The sequence below is a fragment of the Nerophis ophidion genome, linkage group LG21 (assembly GCF_033978795.1).
Source record: "Nerophis ophidion isolate RoL-2023_Sa linkage group LG21, RoL_Noph_v1.0, whole genome shotgun sequence".
Classification (NCBI taxonomy): Eukaryota; Metazoa; Chordata; class Actinopteri; order Syngnathiformes; family Syngnathidae; genus Nerophis; species Nerophis ophidion.
The window spans coordinates 39,388,469-39,415,687 of record NC_084631.1 but is presented as its reverse complement, the minus strand read 5'-3'; the positions used below and the strand labels follow the sequence as shown (position 1 = coordinate 39,415,687).

General features: G+C 41.0%; 1 protein-coding gene across 3 annotated transcripts; it reads right to left on the bottom strand.

Annotated features, from left to right (window-relative positions):
• LOC133540094 (peptide-N(4)-(N-acetyl-beta-glucosaminyl)asparagine amidase-like) lies at positions 1 to 26,622 on the bottom strand. 3 transcript variants are annotated; one of them, XM_061882588.1, is made up of 12 exons: positions 26,416 to 26,619; positions 22,605 to 22,719; positions 20,661 to 20,849; positions 16,456 to 16,621; positions 16,159 to 16,378; positions 15,953 to 16,074; positions 11,803 to 11,948; positions 10,447 to 10,557; positions 10,178 to 10,363; positions 3,977 to 4,162; positions 2,618 to 2,795; positions 1 to 764 (listed from the first exon to the last, which is right to left on the bottom strand). In XM_061882588.1, exons 1-12 carry the CDS (start codon positions 26,514 to 26,516, stop codon positions 583 to 585), a joined length of 1,902 nt encoding a protein of 633 aa, XP_061738572.1. In that variant the 5' UTR covers positions 26,517 to 26,619; the 3' UTR covers positions 1 to 582. The 3 variants fall into 3 exon arrangements, 2 of the variants coding, with proteins under 2 accessions (XP_061738572.1, XP_061738573.1); XM_061882589.1 differs by having other exon boundaries at positions 90 to 764; positions 16,456 to 16,618; XR_009803555.1 differs by having other exon boundaries at positions 621 to 764; positions 3,977 to 4,155; positions 26,416 to 26,622.
• Between the last annotated feature and the right edge of the window lie 597 nt (positions 26,623 to 27,219).

The window sequence follows — 27,219 nt, the reverse complement described above, 5'->3', positions numbered from 1 at the left end:
TTGGGGTGTTACCATTTAGTGGTCAATTGTACAGAATATGTACTGAACGGTGCACTCTACTAATAAAAGTTTCAATCAATCAATCAAAACCGAGTGCGGCAGCTGTTTATGACCCTCCTCCCCTTGGAAGCAGCTGCAGCAATGTAATCAGAAAATGCCCAAATAAATGCGAAGGCATGGAATTTGTTCCTCAGAGCGTGGGGTCATACTGTACGAAGGTACAGGTTCACACGCTCTCCTCATGAACTAAATTTAATCCTGTCTCAGTTTGATTCATTGCTTCTTGTCTTGTTTAATAGATACTTCGGTGTTTGAACCTGACAGGTTTCATAATAAATTCCTGTGCTCCGAAATATGAGTGTGTGTGCTGTTGGATGGTGTTGGTAGTGAGAAAGGTTTGATATTTGTCTCTTTAAAGATATATTTAGTTATGTTGAGCAAAACAAGACAGGATATAAGTATCCCAATCATTATCATAGCAACAGGAACATCAACAATATTATATTTTGTAGATTGAACAGTCATAGTGAACAATAGCCGGAGTCAACCTACTGTCTGAAATAGACAAATAGGGTCCAGTCTTCATCTTTCTACGTCTTGTAGGTCTACTAGGACCTCAAAGCAGGATAGTCCGGTCTCCTTCAAACTCTGTCTGAAGATCTGAGAGTGCTGCCAGGCGGTGTCTCCATCGCCTCCACTGAGCTGCGCCGTGACCATCAACTCCGAAGAACCCTTGAGACTCTGGAATGACTGCATGCTTCCATCTGAGGGTTAAAAGCACGATCAGAAATCAGCGCTTTTTGGGCAAATTTTTTTCACACCACCTGCACAAATCATTAAAAAATTAAACTCGGCAGCCAATATTGACAATAAAAAATCGTTCTCGCAACTGCTGGATATGACTTTAAAGCATAACCAAGCATGCATCACTATAGCTCTTGTCTCAAAGTAGGTGTACTGTCACCACCTGGCACATCACACCCTGACTTATTTTGAGTTTATTGCCATTCTCCTGTGTAGTGTTTTACTTCTTGTCTTGCGCTCCTATTTTGGTGGCCTTTCCTGTTTTGTTGGTATTTTCCTGTTGCAGTTTCATTTCCCACACCTTTTTGTCAATAATATTTTTAGATGTTTTTATCCTTCTTAGTGGGGACATTGTTGATTGTCATGTCATGTTCGGACGTCTTTGCTCCACAGTAAGTTTTTGCTGTCGTCCAGCATTCTGGGTTTGTTTACTCTGTAGCCAGTTCAGTTTTAGTTTCATTTTCATAGCCTTCCCTGAGTTTCAATGCCTTTCCATAGCGGCACTCGCCTTTTGTTTATTTTTGGTATAAGCATTAGACACCTTTTTACCTGTGCACTGCCTTCCACTGTCGTCTGTATAATGCATATGTTCCTTTTTGACTGTACTTAAATGTATAATAGACTGTAGTTATTTTATTGACATGTGAATAATGCTGTATAATAGACTGTATTTATATTATTCACATGTGAATAATGCTGTATAACAGACTGTATTTATATTATTCACATGCGCATAATGCTGTATAATAGACTGTATTTATATTATTGACATGTGAATAATGCTGTATAATAGACTGTATTTATATTATTGACATGTGAATAATGCTGTATAATAGACTGTATTTATGCTATTGACATGTGAATAATGCTGTATAATAGACTATATTTACATTATTCACATGTGCATAATGCTGTATGATACTGTATTTATATTATTCACATGTGAATAATGGTGTATAATACACTGTATTTATATTATTCACATGTGAATAATGCTGTATAATAGACTGTATTTATATTATTGACATGTGAATAATGCTGTATAATAGACTCTATATTATTCACATGTGAATAATGCTGTATAATAGACTGTTTTTATGTTATTCACATGTGAATAATGCTGTATAATAGACTATATTTACATTATTCACATGTGAATAATGCTGTATAATATAATATATATATTTTATTTTTTTTGTTTGTGAACAGCGTCACCAAGAAGTGGCAGGAATGTTTAGGATAAACACACATAGTAATACGAAATGTTGCCAACTTAAACTACCGCCGTAGGCGCAAGTGAGACCTTTCCAATGGTATGACATATGTGGGGGTTCGTTGGCCGATCCATCTCGTATTAAAAGTAGGAGAAACGTGCAGAACTATTATAATACAAGTTGAAGTTATTTGACCCGGGCGTAAATAAAAACTAATATAGTTAAAAAAAATATCATGCTTATGTTAGCATGCAAGCAAGCTAACGTTAACATGCTATAAGTTAGCTTGTGTGTAAAGTAGTCTTGTCTTTTTGGCGTTTACAATCGTCCATTAAAAGGGTATGTACCCATTAAATTGGCCTATTTTTTTGTTGTTGTTGTTCGTGAACAACAGGAAATGTTGCTCACTTAAAGTACCGTAGGAGCGAGTGAGACCTTTCCGATGGTATAACATATGTGGGGGTTCGTTGGCAGATACGTCTCGTAATAATGGTGAGAGAAACGTGCAGAACTATAATAATACAAGTTGAAGTATTAGGAAAAATATTATGGGCTGCTTGCATTGCAGCTGTCCCATAATAATGATTGTAGTTACCTACCTCCAACAAGGTGGGCTTTAGTCAGGCCTGACAGCAGCAGCCAGCTGACTTTGCCAGAATTGAAAGTCTGGCTACTGGCTTTGATTGACACGGACTTTATCGTCAGTTCTGAAGGCGCGAAGTCAAATTTCCAGCTGATCCGTCCAGCGGAGGAGCCTTCAGTCCGAGCAATATATACCTGAAGGAAGAAATAGAATAGTGTAAATACCTTATGGCAGCGTTTCTCAAAGTGTGGGGAATAGAGACATGACAGGTGGGGCGCAAGAAATGGGAGGAAATGTAACTTTAATTTTTTTTTTTTTAATTATATTCTTAGATTTTTTTTTTTTACAACCCCATTTTCTATACAAACTGTAAATCACCGTGAAACGACAGTTGCGAGACGTATATGCGACATTGCAAGTGATCTCGAGGAACAACTCGTTGACAAATTAAAAGAAAGTCGTTTTGCTTTACAAGTGGACGAAGCTACTGACGGCAATAAAGCCTGCCTGTTCATCGCATACGTGGTACATGGCGAGTCACTGTGCGAGGATTTGCTGTTTTGCAAATACAAAAAAAAAATAGAGCCAGTGCTGATGAGCTGTTCAAGATAATGGACAGTTTCCTCAAAGAACACGACCTTAAATGGGAAAACTGTGTGGGCTTTTGCTCTGATGGCGCACAGACCATGGCAGGGTCAAGAAACGGGCTGCAGGCTCGAATAAAGAGGGTTGCGCCAAATGCGCATTGGACGCATTGTGTCATTCACCGGGAAGCACTGGCGTCAAGGCAGCTCAGCCCCGAACTCAATGAGGTTTTAACAAATGTTGCGAGCGCGGTAAATTTTATCAAAACACAAAAAAGTGCCACTTTTAATTAATTGATTATTGAACTTGATGCAAGTTATTTGATTTATTATTGAACTTGATGCAAGTTATACCACAGCTGCACAGTTATTTTATTTAATATTGAACTTGATGTTATTTTATGTTATTGAGTTTGAATGTATACAACTTGATGTTCAATAAATTTGAAAATGTTCATCTTGGCATTAGCGTTCTGTTTGGCGGACGGGGCTTGAAAACTCCCCCTTGTCCAAAGTGGGGGATGACAAAAAAAGTTTGAGAACCACTGCCTTATGGTGTCATGGAAGAACCATAACCTCAACCCCCAAACTGTAACCTTAGCCACCACTGCTAACTATTTCCACTTTAAAAACAAGGGTAATCAGATTTCACTGGAGACTAGAAATGTCCGATAATATCGATATTATCGGACGATTTAAAATGTAATATTGGAAATGATTGGTATTGGTTATTATTGGTATCAATAAGCTGTTGATGGTTTGAATAAAAATAAAGGTTGCAGTAAACCTACCATCTGCCAGTCATTTTCCACCTTCCTGAAGACCGACTCCTTCTCCCACAAACATCCTTCCCAGCTGTGGAGGACCTCCAAGTCATTGGACACTCGACAGTATTGATCTTTGGAGGCGTTGTAAGACACGTGCAGTCGTTTGTCTTGCTTCTCTTTCTCCGTGAGCGTAAACACAAAACCTGCATTCTGACAACAAACAGATGTTGTCTTCACTCAAAAATGTTACCTTTTCGCAAAACCAAGAAATCATACTTTTGTCGTGCTTTTATTTTGATCACTTCCTGTTTGTGTCAGGAATTTCCTGTCTCCGCTCGGTGTTTTGGGTAGTACTTTATTGATTCCTTCAAGAGAGTTCCCTGAGGAAAATTTTAATTTTCGGCAGCTAGATCTACTGAGAACGACGGTAATGGTAATTGTCAGAATAATTGTATATAAGTTATTACACAACTTTATATCCCCATGAGTTTAGGTCGCCCTGCGAGAAGACAAAATCTTTCTTTGATCTTATCAAGCAAAAACCTCCACTGCGTGCGACGGGATGCGACGCGGAGGTGTCGGTTTCTTTGATCTATTGGACAGCCACAGGAAGACCTTGTCATGACCCGAGGTCTACAAAGCAGAGAGGGGACAAACCTGACACCTTATCTTTGAACAGTTCATGACCGAGTGCAGCAGCTGTTTATGACCCTCCTTCCCTTGGAAGCAGCTGCAGCAATGTAATCAGAAAATGCTAAAATAAACAAGGAGGCGTGAGGAACCCTTTCCGCAGAGCGTGGGGTGACACTGTACGAGGGTGCAGGTCGACGTGCTCTCCTCATGATCTAAATTGAATCCTGTCTCTGTTTGATTCCTCGCTTCTTATCTTTATTTAATAGTTCGGTGTGTGAACCTGACAGTCTCCCCATGTCTAGCATTAAAAGATTACAGTTGGTACAAAATGCGGCTGCTAGACTTTTGACAAGAACAAGAATGTTTGATCATATTACGCCTGTACTGTATATACCTTTATATACATATATACATACATATATACCTATACTGTATATACCTTTATATACATATATACATACATATATACCTATACTGGCTCACCTGCACTGGCTTCCTGTGCACTTAAGATGTGACTTTAAGGTTTTACTACTTACGTATAAAATACTACACGGTCTAGCTCCAGCCTATCTTGCCGATTGTATTGTACCATATGTCCCGGCAAGAAATCTGCGTTCAAAAGACTCCGGCTTATTAATGATTCCTAGAGCCCAAAAAAAGTCTGCGGGCTATAGAGCGTTTTCCGTTCGGGCTCCAGTACTCTGGAATGCCCTCCCGGTAACAGTTCGAGATGCTACCTCAGTAGAAGCATTTAAGTCTCACCTTAAAACTCATCTGTATACTCTAGCCTTTAAATAAACCTCCTTTTTAGACCAGTTGTTCTGCCGCTTCTTTTCTTTCTCCTATGTCCCCCCCTCCCTTGTGGAGGGGGTCCGGTCCGATGACCATGGATGAAGTATTGGCTGTCCAGAGTCGAGACCCAGGATGGACCGCTCGTCGGGACCCAGGATGGACCGCTCGCCTGTATCGATTGGGGACATCTCTACGCTGCTGATCCGCCTCCGCTTGAGATGGTCTCCTGTGGACGGGACTCTCGCTGCTGTCTTGGATCCGCTTTGAACTGAACTCTCGCGGCTGTGTTGGAGCCACTATGGATTGAACTTTCACAGTATCATGTTAGACCCGCTCGACATCCATTGCTTTCGGTCCCCTAGAGGGGCGGGGGTTGCCCACATCTGAGGTCCTCTCCAAGGTTTCTCATAGTCAGCATTGTCACTGGCGTCCCACTGGATGTGAATTCTCCCTGCCCACTGGGTGTGAGTTTTCCTTGCCCTTTTGTGGGTTCTTCCGAGGATGTTGTAGTCGTAAAGATTTGTGCAGTCCTTTGAGACATTTGTGATTTGGGGCTATATAAATAAATAAACATTGATTGATTGATTGACAGTAATGGATTTGACTTGTGTAGCACTTTTTCACTACCATTTGAATGATTAACAGTTCATAGTTTTACCGTGTTTTACTGTGGCCTCCAGTTCGGTGTAGCAGTAATCAGCCAATCAACAGGCTGGTTAAGAAACACAGGTGAACAGCTGTGGCTGACACAGGAGGACAGAAGGAATAAAAAGAACAGACAGACACATTTTTGAAGTGGAATTATTTCCCATTCTTGCTTGATGTACAGCTTAAGTTGTTCAACAGTCTCCCTTCTGCTAGTTTAGGCTTCATATTGCACCACACATTTTCAATGGGAGACAGGTCTGGATTACAGGCAGGCCAGTCTAGTACTTGCACTCTTTAACTATGAAGCCACTCTGTTGTAACATGCGATGTTGCTCCAAAAGCTGTATGTATCTTTCAGCATTAATGGTACCTTTCCAGATGTGAAAGTTACCCATGCCTTGGGCACTAATGCACCCCCATACCATCACAGATGCTGCCTTTTACACTTTGCACCTAGAACAGTCCCAATGGTTCTTTTCCTCTCGAGTCCGGAGGTCCCGACAAAACAATTTGAAATGTGGATTTGTCAGACTACAGAACAGTTTTCTACTTTGCATCAATCCATCTTAGAGGAGCTCGGGCCCAGTGAAGCGTTTCTGGGTGTTGTTGATAAGTAGCTTTGGCTTTGCATAGTAGAGTTTTAACTTGCACTTACAGATGTAGCGACCAACTGTAGTTACTGACAGTGGTTTTCTGAAGTGTTACTGAGCACATGTGGTGATATCCTTTACACACTGATGTCGGTTTTTTTTAATTGGATTGAAGGTCACGGGCATTGCCGCTTACGTGCAGAGATTTCTCCAGATTCTTTGAACCTTTTGATGATATTACAGAGCGGACTCGTCAGACTACAGAACAGTTTTCTACTTTGCATCAATCTATCTTAGATGAGCTCGGGCCCAGTGAAGCGTTTCTGGGTGTTGTTGATAAATAGCTTTGGCTTTGCATAGTAGAGTTTTAACTTGCACTTACAGATGTAGCGACCAACTGTAGTTACTGACAGTGGTTTTCTGAAGTGTTACTGAGCACATGTGGTGATATCCTTTACACACTGATGTCGGGTTTTTTAAATTGGATTGAAGGTCACGGGCATTGCCGCTTACGTGCAGTGATTTCTCCAGATTCTTTGAACCTTTTGATGATATTAGAGAGCGGACTCGTCAGACTACAGAACAGTTTTCTACTTTGCATCAATCCATCTTAGATGAGCTCGGGCCCAGTGAAGCGTTTCTGGGTGTTGTTGATAAATAGCTTTGGCTTTGCATAGTAGAGTTTTAACTTGCACTTACAGATGTAGCGACCAACTGTAGTTACTGACAGTGGTTTTCTGAAGTGTTACTGAGCACATGTGGTGATATCCTTTACACACTGATGTCGGGTTTTTTTAAATTGGATTGAAGGTCACGGGCATTGCCGCTTACGTGCAGAGATTTCTCCAGATTCTTTGAACCTTTTGATGATATTACAGAGCGGACTCGTCAGACAACAGAACAGTTTTCTACTTTGCATCAATCCATCTTAGATGAGCTCGGGTCCAGTGAAGCGTTTCTGGGTGTTGTTGATAAATAGCTTTGGCTTTGCATAGTAGAGTTTTAACTTGCACTTACAGATGTAGCGACCAACTGTAGTTACTGACAGTGGTTTTCTGAAGTGTTACTGAGCACATGTGGTGATATCCTTTACACACTGATGTCGGTTTTTGGAATTGGATTGAAGGTCACGGGCATTGCCGCTTACGTGCAGTGATTTCTCCAGATTCTTTGAACCTTTTGATGATATTAGAGAGCGGACTTGTCAGACTACAGAACAGTTTTCTACTTTGCATCAATCCATCTTAGAGGAGCTCGGGCCCAGTGAAGCGTTTCTGGGTGTTGTTGATAAATAGCTTTGGCTTTGCATAGTAGAGTTTTAACTTGCACTTACAGATGTAGCGACCAACTGTAGTTACTGACAGTGGTTTTCTGAAGTGTTACTGAGCACATGTGGTGGTATATCCTTTACACACTGATGTCGGGTTTTTTTTAATTGGATTGAAGGTCACGGGCATTGCCGCTTACGTGCAGTGATTTCTCCAGATTCTTTGAACCTTTTGATGATATTAGAGAGCGGACTCGTCAGACTACAGAACAGTTTTCTACTTTGCATCAATCCATCTTAGATGAGCTCGGGCCCAGTGAAGTGTTTCTGGGTGTTGTTGATAAATAGCTTTGGCTTTGCATAGTAGGGTTTTAACTTGCACTTACAGATGTAGCGACCAACTGTAGTTACTGACAGTGGTTTTCAGAAGTTTTACTGAGGACATGTGGTGATATCCTTTACACACTGATCCTTTACACACCCGTCAGCGATCCTGTTCTGTCTCCCTGTAATGTTTGTCTGATCTTGAATGGGATTGTGCTGAAAATTGTAATTTTCCTGAAGGAACTCTCCTGACGGAATAAATAAAGTACTATCTATCTATCTGATGTCGGTTTTTTGAATTGGATTGAAGGTCACGGGCATTGCCGCTTACGTGCAGAGATTTCTCCAGATTCTTTGAACCTTTTGATGATATTACAGAGCGGACTCGTCAGACTACAGAACAGTTTTCTACTTTGCATCAATCCATCTTAGATGAGCTCGGGCCCAGTGAAGTGTTTCTGGGTGTTGTTGATAAATAGCTTTGGCTTTGCATAGTAGGGTTTTAACTTGCACTTACAGATGTAGCGACCAACTGTAGTTACTGACAGTGGTTTTCTGAAGTGTTACTGAGCACATGTGGTGATATCCTTTACACACTGATGTCGTTTTTTTGAATTGGATTGAAGGTCACGGGCATTGCCGCATACGTGCAGAGATTTCTCCAGATTCTTTGAACCTTTTGATGATATTACAGAGCGGACTCGTCAGACTACAGAACAGTTTTCTACTTTGCATCAATCCATCTTAGATGAGCTCGGGCCCAGTGAAGTGTTTCTGGGTGTTGTTGATAAATAGCTTTGGCTTTGCATAGTAGAGTTTTAACTTGCACTTACAGATGTAGCGACCAACTGTAGTTACTGACAGTGGTTTTCTGAAGTGTTACTGAGCCCATGTGGTGATATCCTTTACACACTGATGTCGTTTTTTTTTTAATTGGATTGAAGGTCACGGGCATTGCCGCTTACGTGCAGTGATTTCTCCAGATTCTTTGAACCTTTTGATGATATTACAGAGCGTAGACGATGACATCCCTAAATTCCTTGCAATAGCTGGTTGAGAAATGTTGTTCTTAAACAATTTGCTCAGGCATTTGTTAACAGAGTGGGGACCCTCGGCCCGTCCTTGTTTGTGAATGACTGAGCATTTCATGGCAGCTGCTTTTATACCCAATCATGGCACCCACCTGTCCCCAATTAGCCTGATCACCTGTGGGATGTTCCAAATAAGTCTTTGATGAGCATTACCATGAATTGATTTGCGTGGACCCCGACTTAAACAAGTTGAAAAACTTATTCGGGTGTGACCATTTAGTGGTCAATTATACGGAATATTAATGTCCAAAGACATGCACCTGGGGATAGGTTGATTGGCAACACTAAATTGGCCCTAGTGTGTGAATGTGAGTGTGAATGTTGTCCGTCTGTGTTGGCCCTGCGATGAGGTGGCGACTTGTCAAGGGTGTACCCCGCCTTCCTCCTGATTGTAGCTGAGATAGGCACCAGCGCCCCCCGCGACCCCAAAGGGAATAAGCGGTAGAAAATGATGTACGGAATATGTACTGTACTTGCAATCTACTAATAAAAGTTTCAATCAAATCAATCATTCCTCTACTTCCTCAGTCTTTTTTGCCACTTGTGCCAGCTTTTTTGACAAAATAAAGTAATAACAGTTTGAACGTTAAGTATCTTGTTGAAAAGGATTTGCAAATCATACAGAACGTGCCACCTTCACTTCTTTTGGGTTTCATACATTCCATCCAACCATTTTTCTACCGCTTGTCCCTTTCGGGCTCGCGGGGGGTGCTGCAGCCTCTCAGCTTCAATCGGGCGGAAGACGGTGTACACCCTGGACAAGTCGCCACCTCATCACAGACATTGAAAATGAATTATTGTATGAAACACTTAGCCAGACTTTGTCTGCGTCTAATTTTTACTTGATTTGCGTACAAAATGTGCCTCATTGCTAGCGTACCTGTTTGCCATTCCGTGCATCAGCATCTCCCGTCTCTCCCCTCGCCGTCCTCCATCCCAGAGAGCCAGACATCCGCCCTCCCAGCTCGCCCGCTTTTGGCGTTTTGGGGCAAATGAACTCAACAAGTTCAACAACCAGCCGTTCTGACAGTTTTCTCTTCCTGTCCGCACTCACGGATTGCTGCCTCTGGAGCATCAAAGCAAATCAGAGTCGAGCAGTTGAAGATGACGAGCGTCTTGCGTGCATGGTAGAAAAATGTAAACACCTACCGAGGCATTCAGCCCAATGATGGTGTGCAGCAACCAGGCCTCCTGAACACTGGTCCTTCTTGACAAAACCTCGGAATGTTTGCAGGAATACCTCCAGGTCACGTCCACCACCTGTATCGCATAATGAAGCAATGCTCTCAGCAATAACAATAACAAGACTTTTGACAAGAACAAGGAAGTTTGATCATATCACGCCTATTCTGTATATACCTTTATGTACATATATACATATATATATATACCTATACTTAAAATGTGACTTTAAGGTTTTACTACTTACATATAAAGTACTTCACAGTCTAGCTCCAGCCTATCTTGCTGATTGTATTGTACCATATGTCCCGGCAAGAAATCTGCGTTCAAAGAACTCCGGCTTATTAGTGATTCCCACAGCCCCCAAAAAGTCTGCGGGCTATAGAAAGTTTTCTATTGGGGCTCAAGTACTCTGGAATGTTCTAGCAGTGACAGTTAGAGATGCTACCTCAGTAGAAGGATTTAAGTCCCATCTTACAACTCATTTGTATACTTTAGCCTTTAAATAGACCCCCCTTTTAGACCAGTTGATCTGCCGTCTCTTTTCTGCTCTGCCCCCCTCTCCTTCATGGTGGCCATAGATGTTGCGCTAGCTGTCCAAAGTCTGAACCAAGGGTGGACCACTCATCTGTGCATTGGTTGGGGAAATCTCTGCGCTGATGACCTGTCTCCACTCAAGATGATCTCCTGCTGGCCCCACTATGGACTGGACTCTCACTATTATGTTAGATCCACTATGGATATGGACTGGACTCTCACACTATTACGTTAGATCCACTATGGACTGGACTCTCACTATTATGTTAGATCCGCTATGGACTGGACTCTCACACTATTATGTTAGATCCACTATGGACTGGACTCTCAAACTATTATGTTAGATCCACTATGGATATGAACTGGACTCTCACACTATTATGTTAGATCCACTATGGACTGGACTCTCAAACTATTATGTTAGATCCACTATGGACTAGACTCTCACTATTATGTTAGATCCACTATGGACTGGACTCTCACTATTATGTTAGATCCACTATGGACTGGACTCTCACACTATTACGTTAGCTCCACTATGGACTGGACTCTCACAATATTACGTTAGATCCACTATGGACTGGACTCTCACACAATTATGTTAGATCCACTATGGACTGGACTCTCACTATTATGTTAGATCCACTATGGACTGGACTCTCACACAATAATGTTAGATCCACTATGGACTGGACTCTGACACTAAATGCTATATATGAATGAGGTAGATCCCTTCGACTTGGTCCATTAAAAAGCATGTGGCCTGCATCAAAGTGAGCAACTGACCTGGTCCTTGGAGAAAGCAAAGATATAAGAGAGCTTCTTCCCCCAGCCAACTTCATACAGCAGAGGTTTATCGCAGGCGTTCTCACATGAGTCACAGTGCAGCCAGCGACGCTGGGACACGGAGTAGACCTCGGTCCACACGTGGTCTGAAAGACACAAGAGGCCACTGTCAAGGGGGACGGCACAATAAATGTTAGCAGGCACAGCAGCAGTATTATAAAAAGGTACCGTACTGGGTGAACCCTACAAATGTTCCTTATGGGATGGAATTGGAATGTGACGATACACTCATCTCATGAGACTAAAAAACTAAACAATATCGCTTTCACGAGAAGGAGATGGGAAAAGATTTGTAAATTGAAATCAAAGTTGTAATTCGTGCGACAACCCTCCCACCATGACTGCCATTTAACAGCCATACCGTTTACACTGATGGTATTGATATAAACAACTTTAACACGCTTACTAATATGCGCCACACTCTGTGAACCCTGACCAAACAAGAATAACAAACACATTTCTGGATAACATTGGCTCTGTAACACATTATAAACGCAACATAAAAATTACCCAGAATTCCAATGCATCCATGACTCTTGGCTATATTATACACGCGCCCCCAAACCCCGCCCACCTCAACCGACGCACGGATAGGGGAGGGGGGGGTGGGGGGGGGTGGTTTTGGTCATGGATGCATTGGAATTCTGGGTAATTCTTATGTTGCGTTTATAATGTGTTACGGAACCAATGTTCTCCAGAAATGTGTTTGTTATTCTTGTTTGGTTAGGGTTCACAGAGTGTGGCGCATATTAGTAAGAGTGTTAAAATTGTTTTATATCACAACCTTTAGTGTGATCTGTATGGCTGTGGAACAAGACCCTCGTTTACACACCGTAAATTAAAATAGAAACTCCTCCGCTAATTTTGAAAATGACGGCAGGGGAAGCGTCACGACTTCGACCCGGCGGTAAAAGTAAGCATGCGGTAATAAATTTGGGGAGCGAGTTCTACCAGGCAGTTATTCAAGGCAGGCGCATATTACATGCCCGGCGGCTATTCAAGGAAATACGGTATATATATATATATATATATCCACATATATATACAAATACATATATAAATATGTATATATATATTACACATACATATATAAATATATATATATACACACACACACATACATATATATAAATATATATATATACACACACACATACATATATAAATATATATATACACACACACACACACATATTTACATACACATGTGTGTATATACATATATATACACATGTACACACACAAACACATATACATAAACACACATACATACACATATATATATATACACATACATATATATATATGCTTACACACATACACATATATATACATATATATATATATATATATATATATACACACACACACACACATACATATATATAAATATATATACATATAAATACATACATATAAATACACACACACACATTTACATACACGTGTGTATATACATATATATATATATATATACACACGTAAACACACATATACATACACACACAAACACACATACATATATATATATACACACACACACACACACACACACACACACACATATATATATACACACACACACGTATATACACACGCACATATATATATATATATATATATATATACACACACACACATACATATTTACACGTGATATATATATACACACACATATATACACATTTTTATAAATATATCTATATATATATATATATGCATGTATGTGTATATATATATATATATCACGTGTGAATATATATATATATATATATATGTATGTAAGTATATTTACACACACGCATATATACACACGTGTATATATGTGTGTGTATATACACGTGTGTGTAAATATATATGTGTGAATATATATATATATATATACACACACACACACACACACACACACACATATATACCGTATTTTTCGGAGTATAAGTCGCTCCGGAGTCAAATTCGCACCTGCCGAAAATGCATAATAAAGAAGGAAAAAAACAAATATACGTCGCACTGGAGTATAAGTCGCATTTTTGGGGGAAATGTATTTGATAAAAGCCAACACCAAGAATAGACATTTGAAAGGCCATTTAAAATAAATAAAGAATAGTGAACAACAGGCTGAATAAGTGTAGGTTATATGAGGCATAAATAAGCAACTGCTATGTTAACCTAACATATTATGGTAAGAGTCATTCAAATAACTATAACATATAGAACATGCTATACCTTTACCAAACTATCTCTCACTCCTAATCCATAAATCCCATGAAATATTATACGTCTAGTCTCTTACATGAATGAGCTAAATAATATTATTTGAAAGAGTAAACAAAATAAAATTTTTGGGTGTGATCTTGGACCACAGGATCTGCTGGAAGTCACACATTACATAGATCAAAGGGAAGTTGGCGAGAAGTATTGCTGTCCTGGGTAAAACAAGGCACATTCTTAATCAAAAAACATTACACACTCTTTATTGTACACTTGTTTTACCATATTTGAGTTACTGTCTAGAAGTTTGGGGAAATACATACAGGACGAACATCCAACCACTATTCATAATGCAAAAAAGGGCCATCAGACTGATACATAACACAGGACCCCGAGAACACACTAATGGATTATTTATAAAAACATTTGATTTAAAACTACCAGATCTCATCCAACTCAAGACTGCCCAAATGATTTATAAAGCAAGTAAAGATTCACTTCCAACAGGGTTACAGAGAAGATTTTTACAGAGAGAAGGGAATTATAATTTAAGAGGAGAACTACTTTTTAAGATCCAATATTGTAGAACAACGCAGAAACGAATGAGTATAACAATAGCAGGGGTTAAAATATGGAACTGTTTAAAGGATGAAATAAAACACAGCACCAACGTAAACCAGTTTAAAAAGGTTTTTAAATCATTTATCATTAGTAAATATTAGTAAATATGGACGGCGTGGCGCAGTGGAAGAGTGGCCGTGCGCAATCCGAGGGTCCCTGGTTCAAATCCCACCTAGAACCAACCTCGTCACCGCCGTTGTGTCCTGAGCAAGACACTTCACCCTTGCTCCTGATGGGTACTGGTTGGCGCCTTGCATGGCAGCTCCCTCCATCAGTGTGTGAATGTGTGTGTGAATGGGTAAATGTGGAAGTAGTGTCAAAGCGCTTTGAGTACCTTGAAGGTAGAAAAGCGCTATACAAGTACAACCCATTTATCATTTAAATATAAGAAAGAAGAGCAAACATTGTTTTAGAAAGACAATAATATATAATATATATATAAATACAATTTATGATTTCATAATTATACATATAGGTTATATTAAAATGTATATATTACCACTTTATATGGAATTTAAATAAATTGTGTATATATATATATATATATATATATATATATATATATAGTATACAAATGTATATGTTTGATTTAAATGTTAAACTGTGTATATAAGACGTGTGCTACATATATGTTGCTTATATATTGTTTAAAAAAAAAGTTATATAAGTGAAGCATGTTTTAGATTTTATATATTTTGAACCTTGTTCTTGTTGTGATGGGGTAGGTTTATATAAGCGTTGCTTCAACCTACACCCTTTCGGCTCAATCATTGCTCAAATGAGTTGTTTTTTTTCTTTTCTTGTTGTTGTTCTTTGTTTTATGTGAAGATTGCCGAAATAAAATACATTGATTGATTGATTGATTGATTGATTGATTGATTGATTAATTGATATTTTACGGTAACGTGTTAATAATTTTACACATAAGTCGCTCTGAATATAAGTCACACCCCCGGCCAAACTATGAAAAAAAATGCGACTTATAGTCCGAAAAATACGGTACATATAGTATACACATATACACACACATATACATATACATATATATATATATATATACACATATACATACGTATATACACACATACATATATATATTTTTTCAATTATTTCACCTGTTTTTGTTAAGTACATAACTCCACATGTGTTCATTCATAGTTTTGATGTGACTATCTACAATGTACAGTAAATAGTCATGAAAACACATTGAATGATGGGAGAAGGTGTGTCCAAACCTTTGGCCTTAAGAGTCACACACCTGTGCTGTCCCAGATGTACCTGGCCTCCAGGCCCAGCGCTCTGCAGCAAAGGGCAAAGCAGTTGGCCCACTCCCCACAGCGCCCCCTCCTGGTTTCCAGCAGCTTCTCTGGGTTGTTATAGCTTGTGTGTTGCAACACAGAGGAAACAAACACACGTCAGTCACAGGATGTATTCTTGATTAGCAGCCAGCATGTCACCACCAACCGAGGGAATCTGGTGGAGCGCTGGCAGCTCTGACACTGGTGCTTTTCCACCCTCTGGGCTCCCCAGTGCAGATCTTCAGTGGTGGGACTCAGTGAGCCGGTATTCTGGGTCTGGCCTCCACAGTGAGAGCAGGGCAAACAGTCCACCCAGGAGAAGAAGTCATACTTGAACCAGTGAAGCAACTCCAGCACGAGGAAGTCCTCTTTCCCCAGTCGACAATCTACAACAGACGGTAAGTTCCTCTGAGTCCGTGTATTTTCCTCTTGCAAAAACCACTGCTCTGAACGCGGCTCGTACCCGAGTCCACCTCTTTAGCCACCTTCAGCTTGCGCTCGGCCGCAGCGGACAGCCGCCCGCAAGGGACGCAGCTTCGGGCTTTCTGCTGCAGTGTGGGATTCTCGTACAGCAGCACGTGTCGCGAGTTGGACTGGAGCGTCATCAACAAGTCGGAGCCGCTGGTCTGCTGGGAAAAATACATTCACTTGACGAGGGTTGCAAAGGGTTGGAAAAGTTTCAGGGAATTTACCACGGGAAGTAGAAATCGAACAGAGACAGGATTCAATTTAGCTCATGAGGAGAGCGCGTGCACTCTCATACAATGTCGCCTCACGCTCTGAGGAAAGGGTTCCCTGACCTCTCCCTTTATTTGGGCTTTTCCTGATTACATAGCTGCATCTGCTTCTAAGGGGAGGGGTCATAAACAGCTGCTGCGCTGGGTCATAAACAGTTCAAACAAAAAGGTGCTTGGAGCGGTGTCAGGTTTGCCACCTCTCTGCTTTGTAGAATGCGGGTCCCCACAGAGGACGGCGTGGCGAAGTTGGTAGCAATCTGAGGGGTTACTGGTTCAATCCCCACCTTCTACCATCCTAGTCATGTCCGTTGTGTCCTTGGGAAAGACACTTCACCCTTGCTCCAGTGTGTGAATGTGGGTGTGAAAGGGAGAATGTGGAAATACTGTCGAAGCGCTTTGGGCTCCTTAAAAAGGGGTATAAAAGCGGTATACAAGTACAACCCACACGACGAGTTGAGTTTGTATCAAAAAGTTCTATTTTGGCTTCATCTGACCACATGACATTCTCCCAATCCTCTGCTGTATCATCCATGTATCCTTTTTGGTATAAACTCAACTGGTGGTGTTTGGAGGAAGAAGAATACCGAGTTGCATCCCAAGAACACCACACCTACTGTGAAGCATGGTGGTGGAAACATCATGTTTTGGGGCTGTTTTTCTGCTAAGGGGACAGGACAATTGATCCGTGTTAAGGAAAAAATGAATGGGGCCATGTATCGTGAGATTTTGAGCCAAAAACTCCTTCTATCAGTGAGAGCTTTGAATGGTTGACCAAATACTTTTTTCACATTCTGTCTCTCACAGTTGAAGTGTACCTATGATGAAAATTACAGACCTCTGTCATCATTTTAAGTGGGAGAACTTGCACAATCGCTGGCTGACTAAATACGTTTTGCCCCCTATTATGTTATATCCACTATGGACTGGACTCTCACTATTATGTTAGATCCACTATGGACTGGACTCGCAAACTATTATGTTAGATCCACTATGGACTTGACTCTCACACTATTATGTTAGATCCACTAAGGACTGGACTTTCACTATTATGTTAGATCCACTATGGACTGGACTCTCACACTATTATGTTAGATCCACTATGGACTGGACTCTCACACTATTATGTTAGATCCACTACGGACTGGACTCTCACTATTATGTTGGATCCAATATGGACTGGACTCTCACGATATTATGTTAGATCCACTATGGACTGGACTCTCACTATTATGTTAGATCCACTATGGACTGGACTCTCACTATTATGTTAGATCCACTATGGACTGGACTCGCAAACTATTATGTTAGATCCACTATGGACTTGACTCTCACACTATTATGTTAGATCCACTAAGGACTGGACTTTCACTATTATGTTAGATCCACTATGGACTGGACTCTCACACTATTATGTTAGATCCACTATGGACTGGACTCTCACACTATTATGTTAGATCCACTACGGACTGGACTCTCACTATTATGTTGGATCCAATATGGACTGGACTCTCACGATATTATGTTAGATCCACTATGGACTGGACTCTCACTATTATGTTAGATCCACTATGGACTGGACTCTCACAATATTATGTTAGATCCACTATGGACTGGACTCTGGCACTATTATGTTAGATCCACTATGGACTGGACTCTCACAATATTATGTTAGATCCACTATGGACTGGACTCTCACTATTATGTTAGATCCACTATGGACTGGACTCTCACAATATTATGTTAGATCCACTATGGACCGGACTGTCACTATTATGTTAGCTCCACTATGGACTGGACTCTCACACTATTATGTTAGATCCACTATGGACTGGACTCTCACTATTATGTTAGATCCACTATGGACTGGACTTTCACAATATTATGTTAGATCCACTATGGACTGGACTTTCACTATTATTATGCGCGGATAGGCAATTATATCATCCGCATCCGCATCACCAAAATCGACATCTACCCGCCGTCCACCCGAATCAACAATTTATCGGGACCGTACCCGCCCGCTGAATTATATCAGAGGTTGGCCACCTTTACCACTCATAGAGCTATTTAAATTTGTTTCATACAGAAATGTAGTCAATTGGAGCCGCGACTACACAATAACGTTCATCCTGATGACAAGAACATGGGCGTGCTGTGAAGCCATTGCCTTTGACCCCTTCAACAACATGTACGAACCGATTGTTGGTCCAGCAACATGTTGTGTGTAGCTTTTGCAATCACACGTATGAGATTGAAAGGCATACTGGGTGACACAGAGTACACTGACGGCTGTGATATAAACAACTTTAACACTCACTAATATGCGCCACGCTGTGAAGCCACACAATACAAGATTGACCAACACATTTCGGGAGAACATCCTCACAGTAACACGACATAAACGCAACACAACTAATACCCATAATCCTTTGTATTCATGACACTTCCTGAATATATTTTACACCCCCGCGCCCCCAACCCCGCCCACCTTACCGACGCACGGGGGGGAGGTGGCGGGGTATGGGGTGTATAAAATAGTCAGGAAGAGTCATGAATACAAAGGATTATGGGTATTTGTTGTGTTGTGTTACAGTGAGGATGTTCTCCCGAAATGTGTTTGTCATTCTTGTTTGGTGTGGCTTCACAGTGTGGCGCATATTACTAAGATTGTTAAAATTGTTTATATCACAACCATTAGTGTACTCTGTGTCACCCAGTATGCCTTGCAGTCGTGTGCGTGTTGCCGCGGAAGCCACACACAACATGATGCTGGACTGACAAGCAGATCATACATGTTGTAGAGGGCGACAAAGCCAAAGGCTTCATAGCACGCACTAATATTTTATATCTGGGTGACTGCCGGCAGTCATTCAAGAGAATAATAGCTTCTCCTATTGACTTCTTCGCCTTATGACACGGGTCTTAAATGGCTCTTAGAATGGCAAAGGATACCGATCCCAGAACCATGTATATCAAATGTCTCCGGATGGTTCAACCGCCACCCGCCCGAATCTAATTAAAATCTATTTTTTCGTCATGTCAACCGCCCGACCCGCGGTTTACGCGCGGACTTCGCGTGTAAACCGCGGGAATGCCCTCCCGGTAAAAGTTCGAGATGCCACCTCAGTAGAAGCATTTAAGTCTCACCTTAAAACTCATTTGTATACTCTAGCCTTTAAATAGACTCCCTTTTTAGACCGGTTGATCTGCCGTTTCTTTTCTTTTTCTCTTATGTCCCACTCTCCCTTGTGGAGGGGGTCCGGTCCGATCCGGTGGCCATGTACTGCTCGCCTGTGTATCGGCTGGGGACATCTCTGCGCTGCTGATCCGCCTCCGCTTGGGATGGTTTCCTGCTGGCTCCGCTGTGAACGGGACTCTCGCTGCTGTGTTGGATCCGCTTTGGACTGGACTCTCGCGACTGTGTTGGATCCATTATGGATTGAACTTTCACAGTATCATGTTAGACCCGCTCGACATCCATTGCTTTCCTCCTCTCCAAGGTTCTCATAGTCATCATTGTCACCGACGTCCCACTGGGTGTGAGTTTTCCTTGCCCTTATGTGGGCCTACCGAGGATGTCGTAGTGGTTTGTGTTGTGGTTTGTGCAGCCCTTTGAGACACTAGTGCTTTAGGGCTATATAAGTAAACATTGATTGATTGATTGATTGATATATATATATATGTGTGTGTGTGTGTGTGTGTGTGTGTGTGTGTGTACCTGGTATTCTTCCTCAGTGTCAAGAGGAGAGGTCTATTTGAGGGCAGGTGCTTATTTGTGGAGGGTTTTTTATTTAGGTTAAGCATTTATTGAGGAAAGGAGGTCACATTTTGAGGGGAAAAAAACAACATATAAAAGTAGATTTTGACCGTAAATGGGTTCACAATCTGCTAATATGACAATCATTATATAGTGTTGTTTTGGAGACATTACCAGAGATTTTGGCTGCGCAGGAAGTGAGGACACCGGCTGACCAGACGAACGCTGGCTTTCTGCGGTTGCCATAAGCGTGACGGACGGTCTTCCAGGTAGTCTCTGATCTCTTTCAGCTGCGATGGAATCTCTGACGGCCTTTAGAGTTTCCACTGATGCAGAGGTGGGGAACACCAGGTGAGTGTCGGCCTATAAGAGAAACAAAACCACGCACAGATAGTAAAGGATTTGTCTACCATATTTTTCGGTTCTCGCCCGGAAAAGGGTGGAGTGCTATTTCTGGGTTGGGGAGGAGACCCTGCCCCAGTGAGGGAAGAGTGGATCGTGAGATCGACAGATCGACAGGCGGATCGGTGCGGCGTCTTCAGTAATGCGGACGTTGTATCGATCCGTTGTGGTGAAGTAGGAGCTGAGCCGGAAGGCAAAGCTCTCAATTTACTGGTCGATCTACGTTCTCATCCTCACCTATGGTCATGAGCTTTGGGTTATGACCAAAAGGACAAGATCACAGATAAAGCGGCCAAAATGAGTTTGGGGCTCTCCCTTAGAGATAGGGTGAGAAGCTCTGCCATCCGGGAGGAACTCAAAGTAAAGCCGCTGCTCCTCCACATCGAGAGGAGCCAGATGAGGTGGTTCGGGCATCTGGTCAGGATGCCACCCGAACGCCTCCCTGGGGAGGTGTTTAGGGCACGTCCGACCGGTAGGAGGCCACGGGGAAGACCCAGGACACGTTGGGAAGACTATGTCTCCCGGCTGGCCTGGGAACGCCTCGGGATCCCCCGGGAAGAGCTAGACGAAGTGGCTGGGGAGAGGGAAGTCTGGGCTTCCCTGCTTAGGCTGCTGCCCCCGCGACCCCACCTCGAATAAGTGGATGAAGATGAATGGATGGATGGCACTATGGACTGGACTCTGACTATTATGTTAGATCCACTATGGACTGGACTCTCACACTATTATGTTAGATCCACTATGAACTGGACTCTCACTATTATGTTAGATCCACTATGGACTAGACTCTCACACTATTATGTTAGATCCACTATGGACTGGACTCACACTATTATTTTAGATCCACTATGGACTGGACTCTCAGACTATTATGTTAGATCCACTATGGACTGAACTCACACTATTATGTTAGATCCACTATGGACTGGACTCTCACTATTATGTCAGATCCACGATGGACTAGACTCTCACACTATTATGTTAGATCCCCTATGGACTGGACTCTCACTATTATGTCAGATCCACTATGGACTGGACTCTCACACTATTATGTTAGATCCACTATGGACTGAACTCACACTATTATGTTAGATCCACTATGGACTGGACTCTCACTATTATGTTAGATCCACTATGGACTGGACTATCACTATTATGTTAGATCCACTATGGACTGGACTTTCACACTTTTATGTTAGATCCACTATGGATTGGACTCTCACACTATTATGTTAGATCCTTTATGGACTGGACTCTCACTATTATGTTAGATTCACTATGGACTGGACTCTCAGTATTATGTTAGATCCACTATGGACTGGACTCACACTATTATGTTAGATCCACTATGGACTGGACTTTCACAATATTATGCTAGACCCACTCGACGTCCATTGCATCCGGTCTCCCCTAGATGGGAGTCACCTACATCTGCGGTCCTCTCCAAGGTTTCTCACAGTCATTCACATTGACATCCCACTGGGTCGTGAGTTTTTCCTTTCCCTTATGTGGGATCTGAACCGAGGATGTCGTTGTGGCTTGTGCAGCCCTTTGAGACACTTGTGGTTCAGGGCTATATAAATAAACATTGATTGATTGAACGAATGAACATCCTTTAATTTTGCTGATTCATCATGTTTGCCAGGGGTGGTATTACAACAAACATGCACTGTGCAGATATGACAGCTTGAGGTCTTTAGGTAAATGTTGACATACCTCCTTGAAGCCCATCTCGAAGAGGCATTCCACCGCACCGCTGATGGGCAGCAGCTTGGTCGAGAAAGTAGGACCGTCGATGCGAATTGATCGATACTTTTCCAAGTTGGGATTCCTGGTGGGAAAGATCATGATGATCAAATGACATCATACTTTAAAGTTACGTCACACTTTGTGGTAATAATACGTTCACACCAGTCCCGTGATTAGATGAACTAATGCCTGAAAGTGATGGTTAAGGTGGCCGCCTTAACAACAAAGAGCCGCCGCCTAAACTAAAGTCTTAACAAGCTGCTCTGCCTCTGCCAGTATGTCTCCCCAGCATTGTCCCACCCACACAACCATCTGATTGCTTACACGCAGAGCGGTAACAGCCAATCAGCAGTGTGTATTCAGAGCGCATGCAACGTGGAGCGAGCAGAAAGGTGTTTTTTTGCAGGCAAGGCAGCGGACTCTACCCAAATGATAATAAAAACCTCCCAGTCAACTCACTATGAGCCCGTTGACCTTCTGGAAACAAGCGGCAGCTCAGCTCGCTCGCTGTCCTTGACGTGAAGGCTAATAGGCGGCATAGCTCGGTTGGTAGAGCGGCCGTGCCAGCAACTTGAGGGTTGCAGGTTCGATTCCCGCTTCCGCCATCCTAGTCACTGCCGTTGTGTCCTTGGGCAAGACACTTTACCCACCTGCTCCCAGTGCCACCCACACTGGTTTAAATGTAACTTAGATATGTGAAGCGCTTTGAGTCACTAGAGAAAAGCGCTATATAATTCACTTCACTTCACTAATTAGCTATTAGCGTAACGTTAACTCACTGTGTGTTGTGTATGCGTGCGTGATTGTGTGTGTGTGCGTGCGTGCGTTATAAACAGCAAAGCCTTGTCTGAGAGAAAGACAAGCAATATTGACTTGCAGTTAAAAACAAAGTAATTTCACTTGACGTTTTTCTGTGTTGATTAAGGTGTGTTGAAGCAGTAAAAAAACTACATTATGTTAAATGATGAGTTTCTGTCTATGATAGTACTTTTTTTTTTTTTTTTTTCCCAAGATGGCGCGGCTGTAGTGGCGGCTGTTGGCAGGAGCTCTGTGGTCTTTGTGTTTCCCTCTTGTTTTCATGTGTTTTTATATATATATATATATATATATATATATATATATATATATATATATATATATATATATATATATATATATATATATATATATATATATATATATATATATATACATACATACATACATACACACACATATATATATATATATGTATGTGTATATATATATATATATACACACATATATATATATATATATATATGTATGTGTATATATATATATATATACACACATATATATATATATATATATGTGTGTATATGTGTGTGTATGTATGTATGTATGTATATATATATATATATATATATATATATATATATATATATATATGCATGCAGGTGTGGGAAAATCACAAGACTACTTCATCTCTACAGAACTGTTTCATGAGGGGTTCCCTCAATCATCTCCTGATGATAGAGGGAACCCCTCATGAAACAGTTCTGTAGAGATGAAGTAGTCTTGTGATTTTTCCCACACCTACATATTGCGCTCTACCACGGTATCGAGCACTATTCTCTGGATAATCCAATCAAGACACACATATATATATATATATATATATATATATATATATATATATATATATATATATATATATATATATATATATATATATATATATATATATATATATATATATATATATATAAAAATATAAAAACACACACACACACACACTGTATGCCTTGTGGTCCGGGACCCTTTGGGACTGTGTGACAAGGGGTGGCACTTTCGTGACCTCTGTGGTGCTTTTTTTGTGGACTTTTGGATCTGCCTCCCGGGAGCCTTTTGGCCATGGAGACCAGCTGCTGGGTCTCTGCCACACCAGAGTCCATTTGGAGAGACTGGAGGAGATGCGGATGAGGGGACAGGGCTACGGAGCTAACACTGAGAACCGGCTTCACAGTGTCTCGGTTGAATGAGTAGGTATCGGACACCTCAGTCACCTTGGACGTATCCTCGCTCATCCATGCGGACTGGACACTGGCCGAGAGTGGAGTCGGCTGTCTTGGTTGCTTTGTTGGGTCTGCTTCTGTCTCTGGCCATGCTCCCTCCATCCCAGCAGACGATGGCGTGGAACACCACAGAGGCCACCACAGTGTATATGTTTCTTTTACTTTTTATTCATAGCGGTATGTAGACGTGGCTGGTTGCATCAGCTCTGCTCTTTTTATGTCTTTAATGTCCTTTGTCTTCTTTGATGTTGGCCTTTTACACACAAGTAAGGGGGATGTGTACTATGGCTATGAGTTGTTTTTTTCCCTTGGCCTCAGTCTGGACGCCCTCTCCAGGGGCCCAGGCTTAGACCGATTTTTAATTTTTTTTCCTCTCATTTCCCCCACTTGTCTACCTGTATGTATCTCACTTTTTTTGTAAGGGGCGCCACAAGTTGGCAGACTCGTTAGCGATCCTGTTCTGTCTCCCTGTAATGTTTGTCTGATCTTGAATGGGATTGTGCTGAAAATTATAATTTAATATTAATAAAGTATGTCTGATTCTGATATATAATAATGTAAGTGCATCATAAAGCCTACATGAACTCCATACTGTTCAGGGATGAAGTATCTCCTATTGCTATTGTACTATTTTTTCAGCAATAGTTACATTAATCATTAGTAATGTAGCAGCCTAGTTTTGAATGGCAGGGTCCCTGCTATCACATGTTGATAAAAGTATAACACTTACATAATATAAATCCACTACAGGCTTCCCAAATGCTGTAATAAATTAAGAAGACACCCCAAAAGGAACAAGCAGTAGAAAAATGGATGGATGGATGGATGGAGTTGAGTATATGTCAGCATGTGGCCCCACTTTTAACTCTTTATTTTAAACGCTTATTGCAAATGCTTTCTCACAGTAAGTCATTAATTAGACTTTGTAAGTCATTATTTTAGTATCTCATGTAACTAGGACTGTTTTGTTTTTACTTTACGGAAAAAATATTGAGATATATATCGTATATTGCCATTCAGCAAATGGAGTGGAAATCCCAACAAAAAGTGGGAGGCTTCTTCAGGCGACGAAGCCGGCCTACTTCACCACAGTCTGTAGTCTATTGTGGTGGCAGCGACGAGGTGGAGACGTGATGGTGGCGACAGGCCGAGTTACACAGATCCTTACACCCAATTTTAAACAATATCAATATTTGTAAAGCTGTGCGATGCCGTACATGCTAGTATTAATAAACAATATCTGTCTGTATAAAGCTGTGCGATGCCGTACATGCTAGTATTAATAAACAATATCAGTATGTATAAACCTGTGCGATGCCGTACATGCTAGTATTATTAAACAATATCAGTATGTATAAACCTGTGCGATGCCGTACATGCTAGTAATAATAAACCTGTACCATGCCGTAGGTGCTAGTATTAATAAACAATATCAGTATGTATAAACCTGTGCCATGCCGTACATGCTAGTATTAATAAACAATATCAGTATGTATAAAGCTGTGCGATGCCGTACATGCTAGTATTAATAAACAATATCAGTATTTATAAACCTGTAACATGCCGTACATGCTAGTATTAATAAACAATATCAATATGTATAAAGATGTGCCATGCTGTACATGCTAGTATTAATAAACAATATCAATATTTATAAACCTGTGCGATGCCGAACATGCTAGTATTAATAAACAATATAGATATGTGCATTTTGTTAGATAGTCAAAAAGAAGTCCTCTTACCTTAAGATATTGTCGGCGTATGTAAGTAACAACTTGCACACATCCAAGAAGACGTCCTCAGAATTGTGACATAATTGAGTGACTGCTGGCGACAAAGTCATTTTTCTTCTTTTAATGGCCCTTTTCTGTCAAATGTTGCCTGCTTGGCTGCTAGCTGCTTAGCTAATAAGCACAAGTACTGCGTCTTCCTGTGCTGATCAATCAACATGTTGGCAAGCAGTGGCGCCACCTGCTGGACTGGAGGCTCCACTGTCTATTTATTATATTATTATTATTATTATTATTATTATTATTATTGTACATTGCACATAGTTACACCTGCTGGACTGGAGGTTCCACCTTTTATTTATTATTACTATTATTATTATTATTGTACATTGCACATAGTTACACTTACTGGACTGAAAGCTCCACTGTCTACTTGTATAGTGTAAAACACACAGTACTTAATCAAACAACTAATTGTAGTGTAAAACACATAGTACTTCATCAAACAAGTACTGGTATAGTGTAAAACATACAGTACTTCATCAAATAAGTACTTGTATAGTGTAAAACACAGTACTTCATCAAAAAAGTACTTGCATAGTGTAAAACACGCAGTACTTCATCAAAGAAGTACTGGTATAGTGTAAAACATACAGTACTTCATCAAATAAGTACTTGTATAGTGTAAAACACACAGTACTTCATCAAAGAAGTACTGGTATAGTGTAAAACACACAGTACTTCATCAAACAAGTACTGGTATAGTGTAAAACACACAGTACTTCATCAAACAAGTACTTGTATAGTGTAAAACAC